This window comes from Lotus japonicus, chromosome 2 (genome assembly GCF_012489685.1).
Source record: "Lotus japonicus ecotype B-129 chromosome 2, LjGifu_v1.2".
Taxonomy (NCBI): Eukaryota; Viridiplantae; Streptophyta; class Magnoliopsida; order Fabales; family Fabaceae; genus Lotus; species Lotus japonicus.
The window spans coordinates 23847978-23873387 of NC_080042.1; the positions used below are offsets into that span (position 1 = coordinate 23847978).

The 25410-nt window shown below is 40.1% G+C and overlaps 1 protein-coding gene across 1 annotated transcript; it reads left to right on the forward strand.

The window, feature by feature from the left end:
- The first annotated feature begins 16229 nt into the window (after positions 1 to 16229).
- On the forward strand, positions 16230 to 17765 carry LOC130736256 (uncharacterized). The gene has a single exon (XM_057588098.1). The coding sequence runs from the start codon at positions 16230 to 16232 to the stop codon at positions 17763 to 17765; it is 1536 nt and encodes a 511-aa protein (XP_057444081.1).
- Positions 17766 to 25410: the final 7645 nt, after the last annotated feature.

Genomic DNA, 25410 nt, shown 5'->3' on the forward strand with positions numbered 1-25410 from the left:
CAGGCAGATTCAGGAATCCTCCCGCAGAATGGAAGATATGATGAAGTTCCTAATCGAGAATCTTCCCTCTTCATCAAAACCTTGAACCCCTCTCATCTATCTTGCATGCATTTATTTGTTTTGAGTGAATTTATTTCATGTTGACTATGTTACATTCTTATTCTATTATTCAATGCACCGTCCACTTAGTAACTCACATGCCTTTATGATTTGATAAGTTTTATGCATGTTTTTCTGTTACTTTTCATCCTTATAATCTCTGCAATCCTTCTTCCCCATCACACCGCAATTCACTTCACATCAGTCAATTCACTCTCCTCTCAATTCTACTTCAAGAATGACTTCTGTCGAATTGATTTCTGATCTCAAGACTATGGTATTTGACCAAGTCTTTCCTTGGAGCGTTAATCTATCGACTTCTCAGATTTCTCAAGCTCTTGAGAAGATTGAGAATCTTCTGAATTGTTGGCTGACATCCCATCAAACTCACTGTCTTCATTCCTATCTATCCTCTGTACTCCTTCTGAAGGTATGAAAAACGGTAGAAAGGGGGGGGGGGGGTTTGAATAACGTTTTCAAGATAAAACTTCCACCTTAAAGATTTTAACAAATCTTTTCGAGAACAAAGTGCTAAAGATGAGAGATAGAAAAGCACACAAGGATTTTGTCCTGGTTCACTTGATAAATCACTCAAGCTACTTCAGTCCACCCGTTAAGGTGATTTCTTCCTTCTTAGAATGAAGGCAATCCACTAATCAGGTATGTGTTACAACTGCACTTGAAACCTACAAGTGACTAACAATACACTGACTTAGCTCACACTAAGATTCACTCTCTTAGTCTTCTCTAGGATCCGATCAACCTTGATCTCCTAAAGGAACTAAACTAACTGTTTAATCGAAGAATGTTTACAAGAGATTTGCTTCTAAAAAGCTAATAGTAAACACAATGAATTTCAGATGAAAGAATGCTTGAAGGTTTTTGAATATAGCTTTTGCTTGTGTAAATTCTTCCAACCGCATCTTTCAATCTTCAGCCTCTATTTATACTCCAAGGATTAGGGTTTGAACGCTGCATGGAAATGCTACCGTTGGAGGGCAGTTCTGGAAATTCCAGCTTCTGCTGTGTCTGAGACTGTTAGGTAGGTCGTCAGGAAGGTACAGTTGCTTTTGTACTTGGATAGTGACTTGACCTTTAAACCTAGGAGACTTCTGATCAGAGGAATGCTTCATGTTGGAACTTGTGAAGCCGGTTGATCAGAGTCAGAGGGAAAGCACAGATCGTCTGGACGTTGTATCTTCTGATTCTGAACTCAGAGGGAAGTACATGGTCTTCAGAGTTTCTTGCTTCTGGACATCAGAGATTCCACTATTCAGCTTCTGAATCTTCAGAGTCTTCTACACCATCAGAACATCTGAGCCTTCAGTGTTTCTTGGTTGTCAGAACTTTTGGATCTTCAGAGCTTCTAGTGACTGAGTCCACATCAGAGTTTGTGTAGCTTCAGAACTTCTGAAGCTTTTCCACTGTTCATATTGAACATGGTCAATGCGAAAGCGTTGCTTGGATCACTCTTTATACACAGTGCTTCTGATTTGTGTGAGATTGAGTAGAGGTCAGAGCCTGTAAATAGCACACTCAGAAAAGCACGTTAGAGTACCACAATTGTTCATATCAAAGGTTTACTTGTAATCATCAAAACATAGAGTTGTACTACTAGATCAAAACTTGATCTTACAATCTCCCTCTTTTTGATGATGACAAAACTAAGATTTTTGTTGAACAATTCTTAAACATTAAACTGAATTCACTCAGAGTTTAGAGATAAAGAATAAGACTTATCCTGATGTGAATAGTTTATCTTGCTCATTCTGAATTCAAGTCACTGCTTGATTCTGAGCTTAGCTCCCCCTGAATCTAATACTTGATGAAAACGTTAGAAAAGTCTAGATTCTGAGCTAAATAAAATAAGAGTTCAGAGTGAAAAACTTATGACATAGATGAATTAGAGTAATCAGAGCGCATAAGTAATCAGAGTCAACGGACAAGGTATCAGAGTCTTGGGTATCAGTGTCAAACTAAAATCACTTCAGAAGAAGTGAAATGTATTCCTTGTATTTGCCCAGTGACACATCTATGGTCATAAAGGTGGAACTCTTAAATTCTCCAAAAGAAAAATAAATCACACTAACACATCTTACACATCAAAAACTGGGTTTACTCCCCCTTTTTGTCATAAGCAAAAAGCTTGGGGTGTGAAAAACTTAGCTTGAAGTACAAGGTACTCCCCCTTAGAGAAGGTCTAAGTTTTAAGAAAATTAAAACGATGCAAGAATCTGAGTTAGGCGAATTAAAGAGAAGAGTTAATGCAAAAGAAGAACGTTTACCACCGTCCAAAGGAGTAAAGAGAAGGGTCAGTTACCAAGATCTTAACCTCGAGAAACTGTAGGAGCATTAACTTTCAGAAAGAAAGTGAAGCCTATATAAAGCGATGGAGAATAGGGTAAGCTTCACAACTCGAACAATACCATAAAAAGAGAAATGGCATCAAACATGATCGCACTAGAAGAGCTGAGAAAGAAGGCCTTTGAGGAGGACTTGTTCCTTAACATTAGGCATCCATAGGGTACAAAGACCATCTCAGAGCTTGCGAGAGCACTACTGGAGGAGGACCTGCGTCCAGAGTTGAAGAAAGATTTGAGGGAATTCCTGGCCTTCGTGGAGGAAGTGCAGGAACTTAGCCAGCTCGAACTAAAGCTGCTGGAAGAAAAAGAGATCATAGAAGGAAAGCTCAAGACTTCAGAAGAGGTTCTGGAGAGGATTGAGTTTACAGCCAGTCTCAACAACATCCAGTGCTCACTAGATCGTCTGGAGAAGGAGAGGTCAGAGCAGCGCCAGGAGTGCAGAAGAATGAGGAGGGATCCTCCATTCTAGGATTATAGAAAAAAAAAATGTATGATGTAAACGCAGTTTAGTATGAATAAAGAAAATTTTGCAAACATAATGTCAAATATATATATGTATGATGTGCAAAAATAAATAACGAAAAGACATAACAAACTAATAAAAAAAAACTGAAAGAAAATAAAACTAGGTTAAGAAGAAAAACGAAGAGATCCTAAGACTAGGGTTTAGCAGATCGACGCAGAAGTTCCATCATCATTTCCTTCATGTCTATTAGCATAGACTCATGAGTATCAAGACGTTGTTCCATGATGTCGAGTCTGGACGAGCTTGACTGAGTAGAACTGGAAGGAACATTCTGAGCAGCTTGAGGAGCTGGAATGGAAGCAGAAGCAGCAGGAGTAAACACTACTGGTGCAAGTGCTTGGCATCTAAGAGCTTCAGCCTCAGCTACAAGTCGTTCTGACTCTAATCTGGCTTGTTCAGCTTGAGCTGCTGCTTGACGTGCAGCTTCTTCTGCTTGTTCTTTCTTTCTTCAGGCCTCCTCAATAGCTTTAAGAAGCTTCTGTCTCTGTTCTTGTTCATGAAGGGCCACCCTTCTAGCAAACCTTTGCTTTGCAGCCTCGATCCTCTGACGTCCCTCTGCATTCAGGAGCTGCATCATAACTGGAACTTGAGCCACTAGCCAAGTGCTCAGACTGTTCCACTCTTCAGCCACATATTCAGCATTCTCGCTTAGGTCAGTCTGACCTTGCACATTGCGTAGCATCAATGAAGCTTCATGATGAAAAATATTGATGCACTCAGAGAGAGATGTGGGTCGGAGGTGAGTGTAAGGAATTATAGAGAGGTTGGTTTCAGGAGAGGCTGGATGATTGCTGCTGTGAGCTTCAGAGGCACCTTGTGGAGACCCAATGTTAAAGGATTGAACATGAGGTTCAAAGGTTCCAAGGTGAGGTTCTGAAGTGTCAACCAGAGGATTTGGTGATCTAACCGAAGAGTGGTTAGACACAGATTGTTCTGGTTCGGGTTCTAGTTGAACTGGCTCTTGTTGGTCAGGGACAGGTTGAACTTGTTGAGCCAAAGGGTCTGCCTCATGTAAGGGATTGGCCAAGATAGGTTCATCTGGGTCAACTAGACGGTCAGGTCTAGGGCCAGGATATCTCCTAGGGCTTGGACAAGTGAGATAATATTCTTCTAAGGTAGACACCTTTTCTTTTCTGACCTCCATGAATTTTCTAATGGATTCAAAGTTATTGGAGGGACAAGAGTCAGCAACATTGGTTGGGAAGGATACAGGTGTATAGGCTGTGGAAGAGTCTGTATCAGTAGTTCTGGGAGCCAGACGTTCTGATGCTCTTGGGACAGAGTGATCAGAGGTTCTGGGTCCAGGTTTCGTTTGGTTGGGCTCTGGTTGTTCAGGGATGATGGGTTCAGAAGTTAATGGGTTATACTGGATGGTGATGGGTGAGGTTGGTTCATCTGGCCTAGATGGTTGGTTCTGGAGCAAATTCCAGAGAGGTGCTTCAGTTGGAGAAGGTTGGAAAAATGAAGACCTTGGGAAATGTGGTGGAGAGGTACCACCTGAGTATCATCGCAGTCGGCGTGCTTCCAGAATTCCTTGATCAGTTTGTCATACACCGGTCCTCGAAGCCTGTTGAAGTAATTCTCCCAGCCTTGAGCTTGGACTTCAGGACGAAGATCATACCCATTTGTAGCAAGATTGTCGAGGTCAAATCTCCATTCTGCCAGTACTTGAAGTTCCTCAGGAGCATATACGCAGTGAACGGCACAGCCCCGTTCTGCAATCGGAATAGTCTGCTCTTGAGCTTGATCTTGAACAGGAGCTTCAGGACCCAATTGGCCTGTAGCTTGACCCACTACCATATGAGGGAACTGGGTTGCATCTGCAGTATCTCTTCTGGTTTGTCTCACCATTTTGGAGCGGTTGAAGGTTTTGGGGTAGAAGATGAAGGTTGAAGATGAATAGAGAGCGAGAGAGAGATTGTGGGTAAGCGGTTTTGAAAATAACAGAAGAGAGAGAGAGTAAAAACCGAAAGTGTAGGAGATCGTGTGTGTATAGTGGGTTTTGTCAAATAACCGTTGTTGATTCAAAAAGCATTTTAAGATCAACGGTTAAAAATTAAAGACATGATAGTAACAGTAAATACACGTATCACACACAGGAGAGAAGCACATCTACACACATCATGACAGACTGTCACACGGGCACAAGGAACTATGCGTCAGAGATACTGACCACGTGTTACTGTCTCAGCTTCGGAGTCAGCACCAATGGGTACATATACTCTGATGGAGTTACCTTCTGGACTAGACATCTTCTGATCAAGAAGTATCATAGTCAGAGGTTCTGATCCATCTTCACTCTGGACAAAAGTCCATATTCAGATTTTTCAGAATAAAATTAAATCTTTCCTCTGCTTAGGGCTTTGTAAAGATATCTGCCCATTGATGGTCAGTATCAACAAACTTCAGAAGAAGTACGCCCTTCTGTACGTAATCTCTAATAAAGTGATACTTTACCTCAATGTGCTTTGCCCTTGAATGCAAGATAGGATTCTTACTCAATGAAATTGCAGCAGTGTTATCACAATAGATTGGGATGTTGCTCTCAAGGATCTGATAATCCTCCAGCTGATGTTTCATCCAGAGCATCTGGGTGCTGCAAATTGCTGCTGAGATATATTCTGCCTCTGCAGTGGATAGTGCAATGGTTGATTGCCTCTTGCTTGCTCATGAGACTAAATTGCTTCCCAGAAATTGACAATTTCCAGAAGTGATTTTTCTCTCTGTTCTATCTCCAGCATAATCAGCATCACAATAACCTGAAAGCTTATACTCTGATGTTTTCTTATACATCAAGCCAAGGTTAGTGGTGCCTTTCAGATACCTTAGGATCCTCTTAACAGCAGTTAAGTGGGTTTCCCTTGGATCTGATTGGAAACGAGCACATAAATGAACACTAAATAATATATCAGGCCTAGATGCAGTTAAGTATAGAAGAGATCCTATCGTACCACGATAGAGCTTCTGACATACTTTACCACTAGTATCTTCTTTCTCCAAGATGCATGTAGGATGCATTGGGATCTTGGCCACTGTAGATTCCAGCATGTTGAACTTCTTCAGAAGTTCTTTAGTGTACTTGCTCTGATGGATATATGTTCCTTCTGGTGTTTGATCAACTTGTATTCCCAGAAAGTACTTTAGTTCTCCCATCATACTCATCTCAAATTCAGCCTGCATCATCTCAGAAAATTCTTTGCATAGAGATTGATTAGCAGAACCAAATATAATATCATCAACATAAATTTGCACAATTAAGATATCAACTTTATAAGTTTTGCAGAAGAGAGTTGTATCTACTTTACCCCTTACAAACTTATTCTCCAGAAGGAATGAGCTGAGTCTCTCATACCATGCTCTGGGAGCTTGCTTCAGACCATAGAGAGATTTCTTCAATTTGAACACATGGTCTGGTTTCTTTTCATCTTCAAAACCTGGGGGTTGATGAACATAGACTTCCTCTGAAATATAACCATTTAGGAAGGCACTCTTCACGTCCATCTGATGTAGAACTATGTTATGATTCACTGAGAAAGAGATCAACAGTCTGATTGCTTCTAGTCTTGCTACTGGAGCAAATGTTTCAGTGTAGTCTATTCCTTCCTGCTGGCTGTAGCCTTGAGCAACTAGCCTTGCCTTGTTTCTGACTATATCTCCTTTCTCATTCAGCTTGTTTCTGAACACCCATTTTGTTCCAATTACATGGACACTCTCAGGCTTCTTCACTAAGCTCCAAACATCGTTCTTGGAGAATCGATTCAATTCTTCTTCCATGGCCAGAATCCAATCCTTGTCCTGAAGAGCTTCATCTATGGACTTAGGTTCAATTAAGGACACCAATCCTTTCAGACTAAGCAAGGTCTCTTCAGAGGGTCTGAAGGCTGATCTGGTTCTGACTGGTTCGTCTTTGTTGCCCAGAATCATTTCCTTAGGATGAGCTGCAGTGATTCTGCTCTTCTTCAAAGTTTGTGAATCAGAGGGACTAGCTTCTTCTTCTGGATCATCTTCCTCTGGCTCAGCTTCCTCTGGAGCTTTGCCTTTGTCAGAAACATTTATGCTCATATCTGCAAACTTCTCAACTAGCTTTGACTGGTCAGAGTCAAGCTTATCGTCAAATCTAACATGAATAGATTCTTCAATAGTCTTAGCATCAGTATTATAAAATCTAAAACCCTTAGATCTTTCAGAATAACCAAGTAATAGACATTTAAAAGATTTAGCATCAAATTTATGCAATCTATCCTTAGTATTAAGAACATAACAAACACAACCAAAAGGATGAAAATAAGAAATGTTGGGTTTTATGTTCTTCCACAATTCATAGGGAGTCTTATTCAGAATTGGTCTCACAGAGATTTTGTTCTGAATGTAACATGTTGTATTTACTGCCTCTGCCCAAAAGTGCTTAGCCATGCCAGTTTCTTGGAGCATGGTTCTAGCCATCTCCTGAAGAGTTCTGTTCTTCCTCTCAACAACACCATTTTGTTGAGGAGTTCTGGGACAAGAGAAATCATGTGCAATTCCATAGGAATCAAACAGACTCTCAAACTTGTCATTCTCAAACTCTCCACCATGGTCACTTCTGACACGCACAATCCTACAAGCCTTCTCGTTTTGCACTTGAGCTATGAAGGTAGAGAACACAGCATGAGACTCATCCTTGCGGGTTAGAAACTTTACCCATGTCCAGCGGCTATAGTCATCAACGATAACCATCCCATATCTCTTGCCACCTATAGAATCAGTTTTCACTGGTCCAAAAAGGTCGATATGCAGAAGTTCCAACGGCCTTGAGGTTGAGACAACATTCTTTGCCTTGAAAGGGACTTTAGTGAATTTGCCTTTCTGGCATGCTTCACAAAGAGCGTCTGAAGCAAACTTCAGATTAGGTAAGCCCCTGACAAGGTTTAGCTTGCTCAGCTGAGAAATCTTTCTCATACTGGCATGCCCTAACCGTCTATGTCATACCCACTGCTCTTCATTAACAGACAGAAGGCACTTCACATTCTGAGCCTCCAACTCAGATAATCTGATCTTATAAATGTTGTTCTTCCTCTTGCTGTTAAACAGAACAGAGCCATCGATTTTACCCTTTTCATTTCCTCCAAAGCCAACTTCGCCTCCAGGCTTAAGTTTTAGCTCTTGGAACATACGCCTTTCTCCCGTCATGTGACGCGAGCATCCACTGTCCAGATACCATGATTGGTGTTTCAGTGGAGCTATCAAGGATATCTGCAACATAGATAATCTTGTCCTTAGGTACCCACTTTCTAGGTCCTTTCTTGTTAGTTACCCCAGAGGTTCTGACCACCTTGGGTGTCTCAACATGATATTTTAAAGGAATTTTTGCATTATATTTAGACATGGAGAAGGATCCCTTTTTAAGAGGGGCTTTAGCAACTTTAGCAGGTAAAGGATCAGGCAATATGGTACCAGAGGGAACAAAGCATTCATACAAAGATTTAGCTTTAGACACAGAGGGCTCATTTCTAATTGGTTTAGAATAGCCAATGCCATGCATTCCATTTCTGCTTACGCCATAGATCATTGAAGCCATTAAGCTTCTATCTACGCTCTTAGCCGGGAATCTTTGAAAAGACTTTTCGTACTTAGATTCATTTCTACAATCAGAGGCATCACAAGCAACTATTTCTTCTAACTTAGCAATCTGGTTCTTAAGCACAAAGTTAGAATTGATCAAAGCATGATTATCATTTTTCAAATCAGAAATAATTTTCTCATGTTCAGAAGGAGTCTTGGAAACAGCAGATAAGTCTTTTTTCAGCTTCTTATGCTTAGACAATAAAGAGTTATACTTATCCATGATATCAGACAAGGCATGTTTCAGTTCAGAGGTAGAGAAAGAAGCGAATACCTCATTTTCATCGTCTGAGTTAGGATCTCCTTCTGATTCTGAGTCAGAGTCAACAGCTTCCTTTGACTCTGCTCCTTTGTCTTTGACAGTAGCCATGAGTCCTTGGACTTCACCATCAGAGTCAACATCCTCTGACTCTGACTCATCAAATGTCACCATCAGACTCTTCTTCGTCTTGAAGTGCTTCTTTGGCTTCTTGTCCTTCTTCAATTTTGGACAGTCACTTTTGTAGTGCCCAGATTCTTTGCACTCAAAGCATGTGACTTCCTTAATTGATGACTTCTTCTGGCCTGAGGATTCAGACTTTCCTTTTGCCTTTCCAGAGCCTTTGTACTTGCTCTGCCTGTGCTTCCAGATGCGGTTGAGTCTCTTGGAGATCAGAGTCAGCTCGTCTTCATCAGAATCTTCTGATGCTTCTTCAGATTCTTCTTCTTCAGCTTGAAGAGCTTTTGACTTCTCAGCCTTAGCCTTTTCAGATTTGGATTTCAAGGCTATAGATTTTTTTCTCAGATCTTGCATCTCAGAGCGCTTCAGCTCATGACATTTCAAAATGCTGATGAGTTCTTCTAAACTCATATTCTCAACATCTCTCGTGAGCTCTATTGAAGTCACTAAAGGCATCCAGCTTTCAGGAAGACACCTGATGACCCTTATGACATGATCTTTTGTTGTGTAGCTCTTGTTGAGAGGTCTTATGCCAGCTACAAGCAACTGAAATCTGGAGAACATTTCTTCAATGGACTCATTTGGCTCCATGATGAAGGATTCAAATTTTTGGATCAAAGACAATGCCTTTGATTCTTTGACTTTCTTGTTTCCTTCATGAGACATCTTCAGAGATTCAAAGATGCCTTTTGCAAACTCACGATCTGTAATCTTCTGGTACTCCTCATAAGAAATAGCACTTAGAAGAATTGCTCTTGCTTTGTGATGTTGCGAGTACAGCTTCTTTTGATCTGCATTCATCTCTGACCTTGGGATCTTCTTGCCATCTGCATCAACTGGACGCTCATAGCCATCCACAATAATATCCCAGAGATCTGCATCGAAACCCAGAAAGAAACTTTCCAGTCTATCTTTCCAATATTCGAACCTTTGACCGTCGAACATGGGAGGCTTTGCGTTGTAACCATCTCTTTGAGTTTCACTGGTGGTGGCAGCCATTGTTTTTCACACCGGCCCGGATCACTGAACACTGTTAGGTGTGGTAATCAGAACTTGCGCTCTGATACCAATTGAAGGTATGAAAAACGGTAGAAAGGGGGGGTTTGAATAACGTTTTCAAGATAAAACTTCCACCTTAAAGATTTTAACAAATCTTTTCGAGAACAAAGTGCTAAAGATGAGAGATAGAAAAGCACACAAGGATTTTATCCTGGTTCACTTGATAAATCACTCAAGCTACTCCAGTCCACCCGTTAAGGTGATTTCTTCCTTCTTAGAATGAAGGCAATCCACTAATCAGGTATGTGTTACAACTGCACTTGAAACCTACAAGTGACTAACAATACACTGACTTAGCTCACACTAAGATTCACTCTCTTAGTCTTCTCTAGGATCCGATCAACCTTGATCTCCTAAAGGAACTAAACAAACTGTTTAATCGAAGAATGTTGACAAGAGATTTGCTTCTAAAAAGCTAATAGTAAACACAATGAATTTCAGATGAAAGAATGCTTGAAAGTTTTTGAATATAGCTTTTGCTTGTGTAAATTCTTCCAACCGCATCTTTCAATCTTCAGCCTCTATTTATACTCCAAGGATTAGGGTTTGAACGCTGCATGGAAATGCTACCGTTGGAGGGCAGTTTTGGAAATTCCAGCTTCTGCTGTGTCTGAGACTGTTAGGTAGGTCGTCAGGAAGGTACAGTTGCTTTTGTACTTGGATAGTGACTTGACCTTTAAACCTAGGAGACTTCTGATCAGGGGAATGCTTCATGTTGGAACTTGTGAAGCCGGTTGATCACAGTCAGAGGGAAAGCACAGATCGTCTGGACGTTCTATCTTCTGATTCTGAACTCAGAGGGAAGTACATGGTCTTCAGAGTTTCTTGCTTCTGGACATCAGAGATTCCACTATTCAGCTTCTGAATCTTCAGAGTCTTCTACACCATCAGAACATCTGAGCCTTCAGTGTTTCTTGGTTGTCAGAACTTTTGGATCTTCAGAGCTTCTAGTGATTGAGTCCACATCAGAGTTTGTGTAGCTTCAGAACTTCTGAAGCTTTTCCACTGTTCATATTGAACATGGTCAATGCGAAAGCGTTGCCTGGATCACTCTTTATACACAGTGCTTCTGATTTGTGTGAGATTGAGTAGAGGTCAGAGCCTGTAAATAGCACACTCAGAAAAGCACGTTAGAGTACCACAATTGTTCATATCAAAGGTTAACTTGTAATCATCAAAACATAGAGTTGTACTACTAGATCAAAACTTGATCTTACACCTTCTTCGTTAAGTAATAATAACAGTTTCTTCATGCATCATTTACTTGTTTTTATTGACTTTGTTTTTCACTCTTTTTGATTATGACAAAAAGGGGGAGTACATAAAATGGTTTTGATAATTTTTTTTTATCTTATATAAAACCAGTAGAGGAGAATAAGTATCAAATACTTATAGCACATAGATATTGCCAAGCGTCCTTAATATACATTTTATTCTAAACTTATTTGCTTCTGACGCCTTATTCCAATTATATCTGGACAAGACTCTATGTTCTTATGTGATCTACGCAAGTTCTGAACCATCATGTTCTGATGAGTATACATACTTCTACGTGTATCTTCTGATCACATCACCAAGACTCCGAATCTAGACTCTTCATTATCTCATCAAGTCATAGATTCAGGGGGAGTCAGGGGGAGACTCTAGCTCAGAATCAGGTGTTATCCCAGATTCAGAAAGAGAAATACAAACCGTTACACAAGGATAAATTTTATCTCTGATCTCTTCTCTCTTGTGTATTCAGTTTATTGTTTAAGAATTGTTCATCAAAATACTTGTTTTGTCATCATCAAAAAGGGGGAGATTGTAAGATCAAGGTTTGATCAGTGGTTGCATCTCTATATTTTGATGATTACAATTTAGGTTTGTGATGATGAACAATTGTGGTACCCTAACGTTTGTCTCGTTTAGCAGTGACAAACAGGTTCTGAATCTGACCCAAGCCTATTCATTCAGAAGAAGAAGAACCAAGGGTTACTAAAAAGAGAGCTCTCAAGCTTACCATGTTCGTTCAGAACAGTGGCAAATCCTTCAGAAGTTCTGAAGATACAAGCTCTCAAGAGGTACTGAAGAACCGGAGTCAGAAGTTCTGAAGACCAGAGGTTCCAGCGGAACGGTCCAGAAGTAGAAGACTCAAGTTCTGAAGATTTGAAAGAAGTTGGCATCTGAAGACTCAAGCTTTTCTAGCTCTGACGTTCAGATGTTCTGAGGAACTTGTTCAGAAGCAGAAGTTGCAATATCAGAGGATCCAAGCTTCCGTCTGAATTTGATCAGAAGCTTCACCAACGTTCATCTGAAGCACTCCAGATCTCAAGTCAGCGGGTGAAAGGACAGGTCGCTTTCACTGTACAAATCGTACAAGCCTCAGTCTGTCCGCCACCTACCTCGTGCAGCCTAGCAGTCTGATATTACAAGATTGCCACTCCAACGAACAAAACCCTAGCAACGGCTACATCATATGCCTTGGAGTATTTAAAGGCTGAAGATAGAAGAAAGAAGCCAAGAAACTTTGCTGAAATCATTCAACTTATACGAACTAATCTCTTAGCATTATTTCTTCACTGTTCTTAAACATCTGAGTTTACTATTAGCTTTTAAGAAGCACTTCTTGTAAACCCGAAACCTTTTACACTATGCTGTAAAGTTCCTTAAGAGACCAAGGTTGGTCGGATCTTGAGAGGACTGAATCAAGGTTGATTCAGTGTTTAGCTAGTCTTAAGAGGATCAGTAGATCAGCTTCTTAAGAGGATACTAGTGAGAAAATCAGTGTATTGTTAGTCACTTAGCAGGTAGCAAAGTGCAGTTGTAACACTCATTGATTTTAGTGAATTGCCTTCATCAGAAGAAGGAAGAAATCACCTTCACGGGTGGACTGGATTAGCTTGAGCTTTTATCTCAAGTGAACCAGGATAAAATACTTGCGTGCTTCACTTCTTATCTGTCTGCACCTAGTTCTTATCTTTGAGTTTTGAAAAAGTTCAAAAGTATATCCATTATTCAAAAACTCTATTCAAACCCCCCCTTTCTAGTGTTTTTCGCACCTTCATCATCTGGATTATGGTGATGGAAGGGGTGACCATGACCCCATGGAGTGACTATGTTGAGGTATTCCTACTCTTAGTTTAGGTCATGCATCTTTAGCATATTTTTCAATTTGTTGATTTTCTTTTCTTTTTATCTTACATTGTTTAGTTAGTTTTTTTTTTTGGGTCTATTACTTCCCTATACTCACATGCTTTTAGCTATGGTTTTGCTTCCCTACATGTGCTGTTTTTGAAAATGCTTTAGTGAATACTTGTTGTTTTTGGGGATGAGTGATTGCATGTTTGGGTAAGAGAGGAGGACACTTCGGTCTTCCGAGTGTTTCTTGAGAAAGGGGTCGGTGTGAGTCCATTAAGGGTCTATCTTTGACCCTTCACCATAAAAATTCTCTGGAGGATCCTGACTCACTTGCAATTCTTGGTTCTGCATTAATTTCACTGATAGCATGCTTTGTGATTCTTGCTTTATTCTTGAGACTTGTAGGATTTCTTGAGATTCTGAATTTGTTAGTTGAACATTATCCTTAGTTGTCCCATTTGAGCTTTATCGGAGAATTTGTTGTAGCCAAAAGATTGGGACGGATGTTTGGTTGGAATATTGGGGAGTGATGGTCCTTGGTATATTTGTATGGAGCTGAAAAAATTGTGAAATAGTCTCTTGCCACAAGAAAAATGTTGTTGAAAAAAAAAGGGAAAAGAACTCCTAAACAAAAGTTGGAGTGGAAAAGAAAAAAGAAGGAAAAAATTGAAAAGGGGGTGCAGGAGACTTGTGCTAAAAAGTTTGTTGTGAAAAGCTTTGGGGTTTTAGAAGAGGACCACACTCAATGTGCTTTAAAGCCTAGATTTTCCTTAGGATCAACCACCATCATGTTTTACCAAGCCAACATTTCAACCCTTTTGAAAGTCTCTTTGAATATTTGCATGTTTGATCTTTGTTGCTATTGAGTGAATGAGATTCAGGACCTATGAACTTGCTTGTGTGCTCAGTGCACTAAATTAACATCTCATCCTAGGATTTTTAGATCTATATGCTTCCCATGAATGGACTCTACACTCTTCTCTTTTCAAAAGATGCATGAAGTAGGTTGTTGGGTCTTTCTCTTGGAACTAGCTGTGGTTACTTTGTCCCCCTGTTTTTTGTCGTTGAGTATAGTGGTGTGATGACCCTATTTTAGTGGTGTTTTTAGGGTCATTTCTTTGTTTGTTTTGAGTCTTTTTGTTGAGTCTCATGTAGTGTTTCATGCATTCTCATGCATTTTTATAGGGACTTTTCTTGCATTTTAAGTAAGTTTTTGTAGGGTCATTTCTTTGTTTGTTTTGAGTCTTTGTGTCTTTACTTTGTTTTGGTAATTTTGTAGTTTTATAGGGACTTTTCTTGCATTTTAAGTAAGTTTAGGACTTGCATGATTTTTCCTATGTTATTTGAGGGTCCTCTTTGCTAATAGGCTCTTAGAGCTTCTGGATATTTCCTTGGCGTGGTGGTTAAGTTTTCAGGTTTGAAACTGAAGGAGAAGGAAGGTCAAGAAGCTTGGAATTGAAAGAAGGCTTGAAGAGGCTTGAAGAGGAGTTAAGAGGGAGATAAAAGGGCTTTCCAGCGAGCTTAGAGCGCCTAGGCGTGCTCCATTGGCGCCTAGGCACCAATTGCATTTTCCAGGATTTCTGGAATTGGCGCCTCCAGAGGCATGTTTTGGGCACGGAATTGGCGCTCAGGCGCTCTGAATTGGCGCCTGAGCGCCCAGACTCGTGTGTTTTGTCTATAAATAAGGTTTTAGCCAATTTCTTTGTAAAACTTAGACATTTTACTCATTTTGGATCAAGTTTAGAAGCTGAGGAGAACCTTGGGGCTTGTGAGAGGCTTCCAACTTATGATCTTTCTCAGGTTTTTAACATTTCTTGTATGGATTCTCTAGCCATGAGTGGCTAGTTTTCTTTTATGCTTTGGGTTTATGAAATTCTATGAAGCTTTAGTTTTCTAAATCCTATCTCTATGCATGTGTTCTTGATTTAACCTTGTATTTCAATTCCATTATGCATGTTTAGCTTGAGTGCACACTTGCTATAGACTAGATTATAATCAAAACGGAAGTTTGTTATGATTTAGGGACATGAATTGGAATAAATCGTTCTATGCTTGCTTCTAGGAATAGAGTGAGGGTTGGGATTTGTTGGCCTGAATATGTATGCTATAAAACCTCAAATGAATGATTGAGTACACAAGGAATTGGGCTTAACTTTCAATTTGGGAGAATTGCTATTGTGAGGAATCAATTAGTAAGTACATAGGCTAAAGCAACAAGGGATGAATCAAGGTTTCACATGCATATGATAGGTAGACTAGAGTGGATTAGATGATCAATAACCCAAGGCATTTCCATCAATTGTTATTTTCAATACTTTCAATATTGCTCTTTTGCAAATCCATTGTTACCAACAACCAAAATCAATTTCAAAATTTTACTGTTTTCAAAACTTGCAAACTTTAGACTTAAATCCACAATTCTCACTCACAATCCTTGTGGTTCGATATTTTAAAACCCGGAGGTTTCTGTACACTTGCGGATTGACCAACAGTTAAGTTGTAAAGTTACTGTGATTATATGTGTGATTGATAACATGTAAGTGTGTGTTTTGTGAAATTGGAGATGATTTGAATTGTTGAGCTGGTGATGAGGTGATGAATATACTAAAATAATTAAGACTTGGAGATGGTCTGAATATGCATATGTTAGTTGAGTTTTGCACAATACACTGCATAATTGTCAAGAGGCAATGTTTGCTAGTTCTCGTGGAGGCTAGTGACTTGTCCCAAAACTGGAGTGGTTTTGAAAGCCTAGTGACAGGTGTTTTGATTTATGGTTTTGGAGAATAAGTGTGACACCCTCTATGTTATGCATTTTACTCTGATTTAAGATATAATATTTATGCGGGGTTTAGAGGGTGTTACAGTCCGTGCCTCGCATGAGAGAAAAGGAATTGGCGTTACTACCTCCCAAAACAGAAGAAAGATGGAGTCTTTCAATTCCTTTATTGAAGAAGCTTAATTAATTAATCTACCTTTTTTTGGAATAAAATACACTTGGTTTAGACCTAACGGCCAATCAATGAGTAGATTGGATCGTGTACTTGTGTCACACGAGTGGATTCTTTCTTGGCCCGATAGTGTGCAACAAGTTCTTGATCGTGAAATTTCCGACCATTGCCCTTTGTTACTTCGGCTAGCTAGGCAGGATTGGGGTCCTCAATCTTTTAGGGCCCTAAATTGTTGGTTGAAGGACTCAAGATTCAAGCCCTTTGTGGAATCCAATTGGTCTTTGATTCAAGCGTTGGGATGGGGGGCTTTCGTGATTCAGGAGAAGTTGAAGTGCCTAAAACTGAGTCTGAGGCAGTGGAATAAGGACATATTTGGCAACATAACGACAAAGAGGAAGGGGATAGTGAAGGAACTCAACAACTTGGATAAGAAAGCGGAAGAAGTGTCTCTTAATGCCGAAGAAGTAGCTAAAAGAAAGGATCTAGGAGCTGAGCTTTGGAGACTAGCTACTCTAAATGAATCATTACTTTGTCAAAAGGCTCGTACAAGTTGGATCAAGGAAGGGGATGCTAATACAAGATTCTTTCATGGTATGATTAATTGGCGGAGGAGAGGGAATTCTCTTTTTGTCCTGGATCTAGAGGGTAGATGGCGTGAAGATCCAAGTGAGATTCGATTAGCAGTGAAGGATTTCTTTGACCAGAAATATAGGGAGGTGGATTGGGCTTCCCCAACTCTAGATGGCATCACATTCCGACATCTTTTTTCTGCCAATAACAATGTCCTTATTGCTCCTTTTGATATTGAGGAGATTAGAGAAGCGGTGTGGGATTGTGATGGTGATAAAAGTCCGAGGCCGGATGGTTACAATTTCAAGTTCATTAAGTCTTTTTGGCACATCCTTAAAGATGACTTTCTAAGAATGCTTCAGGAATTTCATGCTCATGGGAAATGGCCTAGAGGAACCAACACTTTGTTTATTGCACTAATCTCGAAGGTGGATTCCCCACAAGGTCTTAGAGACTTTAGACATATATTTTTTGTAGGATGCATGTACAAGGTGGTCTCTAAAATATTGGCTAAGAGATTGAAGGGTGTTTTACCAAAGCTCATTGATGAGAGTCAATCCGCTTTCCTTGATGGTAGAAACATGTTAGATAGCATTCTAATTGCTAATGAGGTTGTCCATGATGCTAATAGGAAGGGAGTGCCAACCATGGTGTTCAAGGTGGATTATGAGAAGGCCTATGACTCTATTAAGTGGAATTTTCTCTTCTATATGATTGAGAGGATGAAATTTGATAGAAAGTGGATTAGTTGGATCCGGGGTTGCTTGAGCTCATCCTCGGTATCGGTCTTGGTTAATGGTAGCCCTACGGAAGAGTTCAAGATGGAGAAAGGCCTTAGGCAAGGGGACCAGATTGCTCTTTTTCTTTTCCTCATCGTAGCGGAAGGGATAAGTGGAATGATAAAAAATGCTATCTCTTTGGGAAGGTTTTCTCCCTATAATTGTGACAATTCTAGTGCTCTAAAGGTTTCCCTACTCCAATTGCTGATGATACTTTATTCATTGGAGAGGCATCCTTGCAAAATGCGATCACATTGAAATGCCTTCTTCGTTGTTTTGAGTTAACATCGGGCCTCAAGGTTAATTTTGCAAAGAGCAAATTGGTGGGGATTGCAATGGATGGTGACTTGGAGAGGAGAATGGCAGCAATACTTCATTGTAGAAGTTCAAAGCTCCCATTAATGTACAGGCCTTCCGATTGGTGACAATCCAATGAGACTTAGGTTTTGGGACCCGATGATCTTGAAGGTTAAGTAGCGGCTCTCCAAGTGCAAACAAAAATCTCTTTCTTTTGGAGGTAGGCTTTGTCTTATCAAAAGTGTTTTATCTTCATGACCCCTCTTTTACTTATCTTTTTTCAAAATGCCAAAGGGGATTATAAATAAGTGTGAGAGTTTGATGGGATCCTTTTTGTGGGGGGCCTTTGAGGGAGAGAAAAAAATAGCTTGGGTTAAATGGAGCTTGGTTTGTAGGCCAAAGGAGGAAGGTGGGTTAAGTGTGTGAAACTTGGGTTTGTTTAATAAAGCCCTCTTGGGCAAGTGGAGGTGGAGGATGTTGAAAGAGAGAGATAGCCTTTGGGTTAAGATCTTAATGACTAAATACAATAACAAGGTACCTTCTAATGCGTCAAGTTGGTGGAAGGACATCAATTATTGGTGCTTTGAGGGGGATGAAGGAGTGTGGATGGAAGGAGGTCTTTGTAGGAAGGTTGGAGAAGACAATGAAGTGGATTTCTGGCATGATAATTGGTTAGGTTCAGGTAGGTTGAAAGAAAAATTCGGGAGGCTTTTCAATCTTTCAGTTCATCAAAGTATAATTGTTAGAGAAATGGGAAGATGGTCGAATGGACTTTGGGTTTCGGACCTTCCTTGGCGCAGACCATTCTTGAGTAGAGAGATAGGTATGGTGGAGGAACTTATGAATATAGTTTCCACTCACTCTCTCACTGAGGGTTCACCGGATGATTGGATTTGGAACAGAGAAGAGGGGGGTGCTTATTCTGTAAAATCAGCATATGTTATGTTGCAAGGAGAAGTGCTGGAACCGCTGGATAAGATCTACAATAAACTATGGTCGATTAGAGCTCCCTCGAATGTATTGTGCTTAGCTTGGAAAGTACTCTTAAATAGAGTGCAATCTAAGGAAAATCTGAAACGCAGGGGGATCCTTCAAGGTACTCATCAAACCACGTGCTCTTTTCGCTTATTGCATGAGGAAACTACTTCATATTTATTCCTCACTTGCGGCCTATCCTGGAAAGTCTAGAGCCTTGTATTCAACTGGCTAGGTACTACTTTTGTAATGCCGGAAGAGAGTAATGCACACTTATTGATGTTCATGGAAACTTACTGTGGAGGGATAGGAAATCTGGTTTGGGAGTCATTTGGCTAGCAACAATATGGCATCTGTGGCACCTCAGAAATAGTCTGATTTTTGAAGGAAAAGCTCTTGATCTCTAGCTCATCTGCTTTAGAATCAATTCAATACAAGTCTTGGTTATGGATGAAAGAAAAACAGAAGGCCTTTTGTTATTCGTTGTATGATTGGAGTTCAAATCCTCTTATCTGCTTGAGGTCTATTTAATTTATCTATGACAGATGGTTTTGAGCTTCTCTTGTGCGTGCTTTTGCTTCCAATACACTAGGGTCTTTCCTTACATATTTCATGAAGTGCGGTCTTAGAATTGTTTTTTTGAACTTGTCTGGCTCTTCATTGTTGGTGGTGCGTGACTAACATACTGGTGGAAATTAGGATCTTTAATATTCTCTGAATATCTTTCATTTGTACAGCTAGCTTATTACTCTGTCCATTTCTTTTGTTTTCTCTTTTGCTCTTTGTAATTGGGATTGAAGTACCCCTTGTACTTCCATTCAATGCATTAATTCATTTGCTGATAAAAAAAAAGACGACGAGACAAAGATATGGACCAATTTCAGGATTAAGCCATTAATTTAACATGAGTAGTGAAATTCTGGTTCTCTCACAGGACGAATGTCCTACACGATGCTGGGACAACTGGTTCAACAATTGACTAACAGTAACAGCAATAAACAAAAACACAAGTAAACAAGACACGAGAATTGGTAACCCAGTTCAGTGAAAAACTTCACGTACGTCTGGAGGGTTTTCACCCAAAGAAAGGAAATCCACTATCTCAAGATTCAGGAATTACAGACACTCATGAACACAACAGTTCATAGTTCACTTTCTAATCTACCCAGTGTATTTCTACTTAGAACCTCAACCAAAGTATGAGAGCCCCTCTCACTTTCTCTCAATCACTGCCACAATGAATGGTAACAAACAATCAACAATTAGAGTTTGCAGATGCAACCAACACAGATCATAACCTTGCTTTATAGAATCAGTGAGCAAGGTATGATCACAAGCAACAAAGAACAAAGAACAATAACAATCCTAAAATGTAACACCCCGATTTCCAGGTGTCACTTTAATAACCAAAAATAAACTTTACGCGGAAAACAGGTAATTTTTTTTTTGATTGTTTCCTTTTAATAAAAGCAATAAAGAAATAAAAACAAAGCCCAACAACTAAACTAACCGATAAACAACATATACAAAGGTACAGCCTCTGCTGCACTATCCCGTCACGCGCACACGCAGTGACTCCAAGGTAACATGCTCGTAGGCGAATATATACAAACCAAAACTGTACGCAAAAGCATCAAATATACCACTATCCAAGAGAAAGTCGGCCTCAAAATGGCCTCAACCCAAGACCCCTATAGTCCGACAGACTCTCAGTGATCCTCAGCAAGAGAACCACACAAAAGCCATATATCGGGAACCTACCCGGTCCCAAAAGTAAGACGAATCAGAGCTATGACAGTGACAACCAACTCAAAAGACTCTAACCACCCATATCCCACACTACTATCATCGACTCTCCCTCGATCAGCCATGAAGTCTGGGTCCTCGTCGAAAGCTTCAGTAATAGACATTTCGCTCCGGGTCTTTCCCGCACAACGAATCATCACGAACCGGCTGACAGACGCCTGGCAGCAGGCCGACCGCCCAAACACAAACATACAAACAAAGCCAAGGTGCTAGGGTCAACTTACAGAATACAATAGATATACAATCAACATGCGATAGAGGGGGGTATGTTTATATGTTGTATATATACATATAAGTTCTGCATTGTATCAAATCTCTAATACAATTCAATCATCAATACCTCAACAAATATAGTTAGAGTGCATGATATGTCAATGCAACGTCAATTAAGAGGGTTCCGAAGGAAATAGGCTGGGCACGATCGAGTCGGTCCTAACACTGGCATTGTGTCGACCATAACCCTCGGGTGTCACTTACAACCTTGACATAGTCGGATCAGTCCTAACCCTGCGGGTCGACTTTTCCCTCCGCTATGCCTGACATCAACAGGTCGATCCTAACCACACAGTCGATCATATCCCCCATCGAATGGCCGAGTTACCCGAAGGCATGCTGTACCCGAAGGTATATACTGTACCCGAAGGTATATAGATATACTGTACCCGAAGGTATATACTGTACCCGAAGGTATATACTGTACCCGAAGGTATATACTGTACCCGAAGGTATATAGATATACTGTACCCGAAGGTATATACTGTACCCGAAGGTATATAGATATACTGTACCCGAAGGTATATACTGTACCCGAAGGTATATAGATATACTGTACCCGAAGGTATATACTGTACCCGAAGGTATATAGATATACTGTACCCGAAGGTATATGTCGATTCGGCGACAAAAGACAATTAATTATGAAAGGAGTGCGATCACCCTTGATGACTTCTTGAGTCATCTGACTCATCAAATCTCGATGGTCAAAAACTGCTCCGACCCAAACTCAAAACAACCCAAGAGTTAGTGTCGGTCAATACAACACAACTCCACCAACAAGAATACACGAGGGTCTAGTGTCGGTCAATACAACACAGCCCAAACAACACGACTCGAACAACACTACCAGGAGTACTAGAGTACTCGGTGACTTTCAATCATCACCATAGCCCACCTTGATGGCTTTCCCAATTCCAAACTCTCCAAACCCACAACATAAGTCGACTTTTCTTCGCCTTTCATAAATATTTTTCCCCTTCAGTTCTCCTATGCTTAAACGTTAATAAAAATGATTTCAATTCAAATTAGTCAAATTATGAGTTTATTTCTCAAAGTCTAAGTTTCCCAAGTCTTTATTTTTTGAAAGCTCTATCATTCAAAGTTTCCAAAAAATCAACCACCCAAAATACATTTCCCGGGGAAAGTCTAGGAATTCCAACGAATCCCAACAAATGGCTAAGTCTCAAACCCCACATTCGGACTTGCCTAGGGTTGTTCATCCAACCCGAAATGTCAAAGATCACCAGATCAATGAACCTCCACTCCGAAGTTGCGTCGAAACGCTCAATTCAACACATCATCAATATCATAAGTTATGAAAACAATCATAACAATAAATCATCATCATAAACAACATCAGATAAAGCATAAGTCGAATTTATCGACGCCTATCATGCAATCATAGCTAAATATAGCAAGTTGCCCTAACCTCGAGCTGTTCCAGCTTCGCAAACAAAGTTCTCCTCAAACAATTGCTCTGAGTATTCCAAAGTTCCTTCAACTGAACCTCGGAGGAAAACAAAGCAGAAACCAAACAAAATCGATTAGTTCGATCGCAAAACAATACATAAACGATAGACAAAGCATTAAAGCTTCAGAATACGACAATCGGGTACGAAAGGACAAGTTTTCGAAAACGAAAAACTCCCCCCTAAAGGTAATAACCCACGGCCTCAAAGGAAAAAGGGCTTCGACTCTTTTTCTTCGATCAAATCAATTCACAAGGTAGTTTTAGGGTAAAACTAAGGCAAAGAAACTGTCAGAACAATTTTCGGACAATCGGGCCGAAATACGACTATCCAGGGGCATTTTGGTCCAAAATAAAGGCTCAAAACTTCAAAGTTATCAGTTCTGAAAACAAATTTGACAGCAATGATCCTCATGACATCCGTGACAACAAATCCTAAAGGCACGAAGTCAGATTAAGTCTTTTCGACAATAAAGTTTCGAAATGTGAGACAAAAAGGGTTTTGAAACAGTTTTTCAGATCCTGGACAACTGGATCACAATCAGCGTTTACTGACAGAGGTTTTAGACTCAGGGGAACGTAAGGAACATAACCCAACCAAGAAATCGAAGAAATCGGACCATTTTAGAAAAAGCTCAAAACTGTGAGCACAGAAACGACTTCAGAAACGCAACAGAAACAACAATCAGAGGTAGGTATCGTGTTAGTTACCTCGATACCTAGAAGTAGGGACGAACTGCACGAAGATTGGTCAAGTTTTCGCGAAAATCTCCTCCCCCCTTGCTCTCCACGAAATTCAGCCACAAAAGGAAGAAAATGAAGGAATTTTTGCTTTTTGAGCTATTTATAGGCAGGCGAAATCGCGGGAAAATGAAAATTTCGCGATTCCGATTTTTGCAGCACGATCACCGTGGAATTCTAAGAGAGATTCTGGCGTCAGAATTCCAGAACTCAAAACAAATATCTAAGATTTGGGAAAAACGATATCCAAAACGCCAAAAGCGGTGTAAGTTAGTCTGTCCCGAAAAACTACTTTTTGCTGTGATGCTCAGACGACAAAACTTCCAACAGAAGAAAGATTGGAAATGTCGAAACAAGTCTGGCACGCGAACGGAATCTTCGTTAGATGTCCCGAATAGAAAAAGTCTTCATCCTTCGCTCAAAACTAAGGTTTCGAAGCAAAGAAATTAGCGTCGGCGGACATCCGAAAAGTTAAACCTATCGTGCGTACAGTCCAGAGTTCCGAAATGAAACGCTGGTCGATGGAAAAATAAAGAGAAACTTTAAATTTTCCAAGAGTTCGAAATCTCACTTAAAACGTTGCTTTAAGAGCGAAATAGCCTATTCTGGACATGCTCGCCATAAGGCAGGTGTGCAGACGACTCGCACGAGCTCCGAAAGAAACAACGCCACATTCCTCGAGCAATTCCTGAACTTTCTTCTTCATTAATCTTTCTCAAATATCAAACTCCTGTCACGCTTACACTGATTCCACGCGTGAGTCGGAAATTAACTTGTTCCGAAAATCCGGGTCTTACAATACTCCCCTCCAAAAAGAAAGTTTCGTCCTCGAAACTCAGAGTTCTGAGAAAAGTCCGGAATACAGTTCCTTGATCTGGTCTTCCAATTCCCCTGTAGCATTGCCCGTGTCATTGTTCCTCATAACCTTTACTTAAGCAAGTTGTTTTCCCCTTAACTGTTTCACTCTTCTATCCCCACTGCTAACTGTCGGTGTCTCAAAAGACAAACCATCATTCAACTTCATGTCGTCTGGCTCGATCACTTGCGTCGGATCTCTTCTTGAAATGATACCGGTTGGCATTCCGTGAAGTCGCACAATCTTAGCCACTTACTTCTTTACTTTCGGTCGTCCGAAATTCTTCTTAAACTCAGTGCCTCTCTGTCATCTCAAAATAGATACCCAGCTTGTCCTCGTGATCTTCATCTACAGTCCAAAACTCCACTTGTCCGTTCGATAACTCCTAGATGAAATCTTGCGTTGGAATCTAATAGTCCATTAAAACACCTCCAACTTCGTAACTATCTTTACACACACCAAGTAATCAAACTTCTACTTAGTCACTATTCGAATTAAAACTCGACTTATGTCCTTATTCCTTGTCCTTCACTAATCTTATCCCCCTTCAACATCAATTTATCAACAACTTATAAGATAATCCTCCTCTTAATATCTAACAATCCGTTTTTACCGTCTTCTTCCTCGAAACTTCCCTCACTCAAACCTATTTACACTCACTGAAATCCCTAACCCTTCGCACAAATCGAGACTTATCCTCTAGAAGATTACATCATAACTATACCTCAAGGGACTTAACTAGCCATTGACTCTTAAACTCTACGAAACTCGTCAAAATATAACAACCTCAGATATTCGTCTTAATACTAACACCTTCCTTTTTGTGACTCAATCACCATCTCGTCAATCAACTTCTTAATTTCTCAATCAAATTCTGACAAACTTCAAGTCCTACACACCTTAGACAGACATTCATAGATTTAAAACCTAAACCTTCACCAAGTTTGGTCCTCTAATGACCTTTAATCCTTCAATACTTCTTAAATGAATATCAGTTTCTTAAAAACTATAACTCCTTCACTTACCCAAACGACTTGACCAGTGTCGTCATGCTTTCACATCCACAACTTATTATGCTAACATCATTCAAATCATATCACATGGCTCATTATGTCCGCAACCTTATAATCAACATCAATCGATCATCCACCTTAACACTCCACACAACCCAGAATTCCTTTACTTCAAGATCACTCTTATATTATACCTCAATGGTCTTAACCCGAAGCTCACCTTCAGGTCTTCAATCTTCTAAGATTCAACTCCTATTGTCACACCTACAACCATAAGATCTCCTATTCGTACGCGATTCTCGACTCTCAAGATTCAACCTTAACCCTAAGATTTCAATCCAACTTAGTAAATCTCACTTAGTAATCTTAGCATATTTCTTTGGAATCCATATCAACAACCTCAAGTATTCAACTTATGCTAAAACTTTCTTTCTCCAACTTAATCATTAATTCAACACTTTTCAAGCGAAA